This window comes from Ischnura elegans, chromosome 12, assembly GCF_921293095.1.
Source record: "Ischnura elegans chromosome 12, ioIscEleg1.1, whole genome shotgun sequence".
Taxonomy (NCBI): domain Eukaryota; kingdom Metazoa; phylum Arthropoda; class Insecta; order Odonata; family Coenagrionidae; genus Ischnura; species Ischnura elegans.
Genome location: NC_060257.1, coordinates 77,944,251 through 77,948,510, shown reverse-complemented (window position 1 = coordinate 77,948,510; position 4,260 = coordinate 77,944,251). Strand labels below are relative to the sequence as shown.

At 41.9% G+C, this 4,260-nt stretch overlaps 1 protein-coding gene across 1 annotated transcript; it reads left to right on the top strand.

Annotated features, from left to right (window-relative positions):
• Positions 1 to 411: 411 nt before the first annotated feature.
• Positions 412 to 822, top strand: LOC124168728. The gene has a single exon (XM_046546994.1). It carries the CDS (start codon positions 412 to 414, stop codon positions 820 to 822), a length of 411 nt encoding a protein of 136 aa, XP_046402950.1.
• The last annotated feature ends 3,438 nt before the right edge of the window (positions 823 to 4,260 follow it).

The window sequence follows — 4,260 nt, the reverse complement described above, 5'->3', positions numbered from 1 at the left end:
TCAGTGCACCTTAGCATGTCATCAGCAGACGGATAAGTTCGCGTGTGCTGTGAAAAACTGTTCAAAATTTAAAAGATGGGTTCTTAGTAACAATCCCCTGGACAAAATACTTTTGAAATTGAAAGCAGAAAAAGTTAAAGTTTTTGAATTACGAGGATAGATCAATAAGTAACGTACAACATTTTTTCCGCCATGTTATTATGACTGGGTATTTCAAATGTTGTAAACATTTAGTTTGAAGGTTTGCGCCACAGCAGCCATATCAAGATAAGGAATAGCTCTTGCGGAAGAAGCGTGAACTACTGAGCTAAGATGGCGCGCGTGTTAGCATCGTCCACCCGCGAAGAGCAACGAAGTGTAGTGCGTTTTTTGTGGGCTTAAGGACTAAACCCGAGTGAAATTCACAGTGAAATGTCGGGCGTGTACGCGGAAGACTGTAAGGACCGTAGCAACATCTCGAGGTGGTGCAAATTTTTTGAAGAAGGCCGCGTTAATCTCCTAGAATCGCCACGTGCCGGCCGACCAGTGACGGCCTCCACTGAACGGAATGTGACAGCCATGGAGCAAACAATTCTCGTTGACCGACGCGTCCATCTGCGAACCTTGTCAGCGCGGTTCAACATTTCTTACGGTACGGTGTTTGATATTGTGCATGACAGACTGAATTTTTCTAAAGTTTGTGACCGCTGGGTGCCCAAAAATCTGACAGATGACCACAAGGGCCAGCGAATGATCGCAAGCTTGGACCACCTAAGGCGTTATGCTGCTGAAGGTCAGACCTTCCTGGAAGAAATTGTTACCGGTGATGAGTCGTGGGTGTAACACTATACGCCCGAAAGAAAGCAAGCCTCTATGGAATGGAAGCATTCCCATTCCCCCGCAAAGAAGAAGTTCAAATTGACGCAGTCTGCCAAAAGTGTTCATGACAGTGTTCTGGGATGTGCATGGTGTACTGTTGGTGGAATTTCTTACGAAAGGGACAACTGTGAATGCTAAAAATTATGGTAAGACATTTTCAAAGTTGCATCGTGCCATTCGCGACAAACGCAATATGCGAAATGTGATACTGCTCCACGACAATGCTCGTCCCCATATTGCTGCTTCTGTTCGTGAAAAAATTGACAACTTTGGCTGGGAGGTATTCCAACACCCAACCTACAGTCCAGACCTTGCTCCTTCGGCCTTCCATTTGTTTGGTCCTTTGGAGAAATTCCTGGGGGGCGATTCAACACTGATGAAGAAGTCAAATCGACTGTGCGCAGATGGTTGTATTCACAAAAAACGGAGTTCTATGAACAGGGAATTTCCAAGCTAGTGCCACGATGGGAGAAATGTGTCGAGGGACTTGGATCTTACGTTGAAAAATAGGTAAAACATGTATCTTCAATGCTTTAAAATGTATTTTGCCTAACTTATTAAACTTTCTGTATTAAAAAAATTGTGCGTTACTTTTCGATCCACCCTCGTAATATACATTGAAAACATGTTACGTCTTTCACTTGACGAACAATTTTAACTAAATTGTAATAAATGGTTTACACTGTGTATCTCTTGTGTGAATAAAATGAAAAATATGAGCCATATCATCCAAGCGTTTCATTTCTCGCCGAAAAAATACCCTAGCTTACGTCTCCTTCCTGTTTATCGTCGAGTCGAGTTTATCTACTCCCTTGTCACGCTCCTTCTGCTTCCTGCCTTCGTTCCTTGTGACTGTATTTTATGGACTTCCTTCCCACGCTAAGCCAATTGACTCACAGTATACTACGTATAAATAAGACAGTGAGTTCTTTCTCTCAAAATGATTCCACTCAGACCGCTCCACTCATGTGTGAGGTGTGCTGCACGAGGTGTGCATTGTTTTGTGATGTACTCCACTGCTCCATTGTATATCTGGGTGAGGTACACTAGGTACCGCATACATGAAAGATTCCTTAGAAAGAAACTGAGGCGATATTTTCCCAGAATTGTGGACGTTTGCCAGACCTGCTTTTTCAACATCAAAATGCCATTTTTGTCAGTTTTCCACGGACACGAACTTTGGAGGAATGGCAGCGATCATCCTCGCGCGTATGCCTGTGATCTCTGCTCAAACCACCCCGTTCTGGACAAGAGACATGCTGTGGATTGCAGGAAATGTCGGAAGGCACTGCCGATGAAGGAGGAGTATGCTGTACTAACTGAGCTGCCAGAGTGTCTCGTTGAAGATGACACAAAATATGAATCATAATCTGACGGATCTATGGAGTGTGAATATGATGATGATCGAAGCACGGTCATAAGTTCTTTAGAGGATTTGTGAAAAGTTGTTTTGGGATTAATTTTCGGTTTTCCACGTCTCTGCCTTAACCTCTCAAGCCGTTTCGACGTACACGCGTACGGGCACTATTATCTGTCCCTCCAGCGTTTCGACGTACGGGGTACGTCCACTTGCCTCATCCCATTTATGACCCTTCCCTCATGCCATCTCTCCGTTTTTTCTTCATCTTTCTTTGGGTCTACACTAGAAAAGGTTGTACGATGCTGCCATCTTCGTCTATTCGTCAAAACCCTGTAGGAATTATTTTTTTTGCCTTCTGTTCACTCAGGAAGTTAGTTGTTTGTGACCCGTGAGACATGGCGAGCGCTTCAACAGGATCTTGCGTTAGAGATAAAGTCCATTTGTCTTTTGGACGAAAGTGGCAGTGATAAGGGATCTCTTTTATCCCAGAGTGATTTGAGTGTTGTTGGTGTTCGGAATTACGCTCAGGATGAAGTTATTCCAGATGATTTTGAAGACGAAGCCGACGAAAGTGCATCTTTACCGACGTCATTTTCCTGGAATAGAGTCGGCAACACTTACCGGCCATCGAAAATTCAGGACAATCAGGACCGCAAAAACTGGTATACAATATTTTGGACAGTTTTCTGCAAATATTTGATAGCGAAGTGATAGATTTGATGCGCAGTGAAACAAATAGGTATGTGCAACTATTTATTGCGAAGTCTATTCCAACCCCACATTCCCGAATAAATAATTGGCGAGATGTCACGCGGGAGGAAATGCACATCATGTTCGGAATATTTATACTTATGGGAATTATACAGAAGCCATCGGCAAAAATCTCATTTTACGAGAGATCTATTTTTGGAAACTCCAATATTTTCCCAAATGATCTCACTAGATCGTTTTGAGCAAGGTGTACCAAATAGTTTCCCTTCTTAGATCAAAATTCCAAACGTTGTATGTTCCCAATAGAAATATTTGTATTAACGAATTCCTGATACTTTGGAAGGGTCGCTTAGGTTTCAAGCAATATATACCTTTGAAGGCGGCAAAGTTTGGAATAAAAACGTTTGAACTTTTCGAATCAAAAAGTGGATATCTATGGAATTTTTTTGTATATACTGGTTCTGGGTAAGACATTATGTGTAGTATAAATGTTGATGACAATTTGAAAAGCTCGAAGATAGTTGTCCATCTCATGGGGCCATTATTTTCTAAAGGGTAAAATCTATGGATAGATAATTGTTATAATTCCCCGTATTTAGCTTCCCTGTTATGGAAGAATGGTGTGAATGTTGCTGGTACTCTGAAATTGTCGAGGAAGAATGTTCCTGTGAGTGTGAAAGCCAAGACTTTGAAAAAAGGCAAGGTCTTTGCTTCCCACACAGCAGAGGATATTCCTGGAATATCCTATTTTGATCCCTTATATTCCTATTTCGTTCAAGGGACATCGCGATCCATTGTGGGATATTCGCGGTATATATTTTGACAGTGGGCTTTTGTGTATGTAATAACTGAGTCACAGTTGTTACAGTGTGTTTTATCATTTCTTTTCGGAACACCCAATAACGCCGTCCGCCTGGGTTGCTATGAAATGCAGATTAATTAAAAAATCTATCAATTCCCTTGAGATGTAAAAAAATCCTGCCATGATAAGTTTCCCTTGTTTCATAAAGAAGAATGTTCTTCGAAATGTGATTACACTCGTGCTTTTTAATCTAGTGAGGCGATGATACAAAAAAGATATATTTCCCAGTGGGATTTATTCCTCAAGTCATAAGGCGACACTTAATTTTTTGCCTACCAAGATTTAGACTCCCACCCGCGATGTCGAGCTATCGATTGTGGATACCATCGATGGTCGATTTCCATCGAGAAAAAAACAAATTCGCGCATGCGCATTACCACTTTCAAATCCAACCGAATCCAACGGCCATGGCCGTTGTTTTATTCATGTGCACATGAATAATGTTACGTGAACTGTGTTGTGTTCGTCG

What these genes read in the sequence shown, in the direction of transcription:
- LOC124168728 (XM_046546994.1), top strand. Translation starts at nt 412, where the DNA reads ATGTCGGGCGTGTACGCGGAAGACTGTAAGGACCGTAGCAACATCTCG.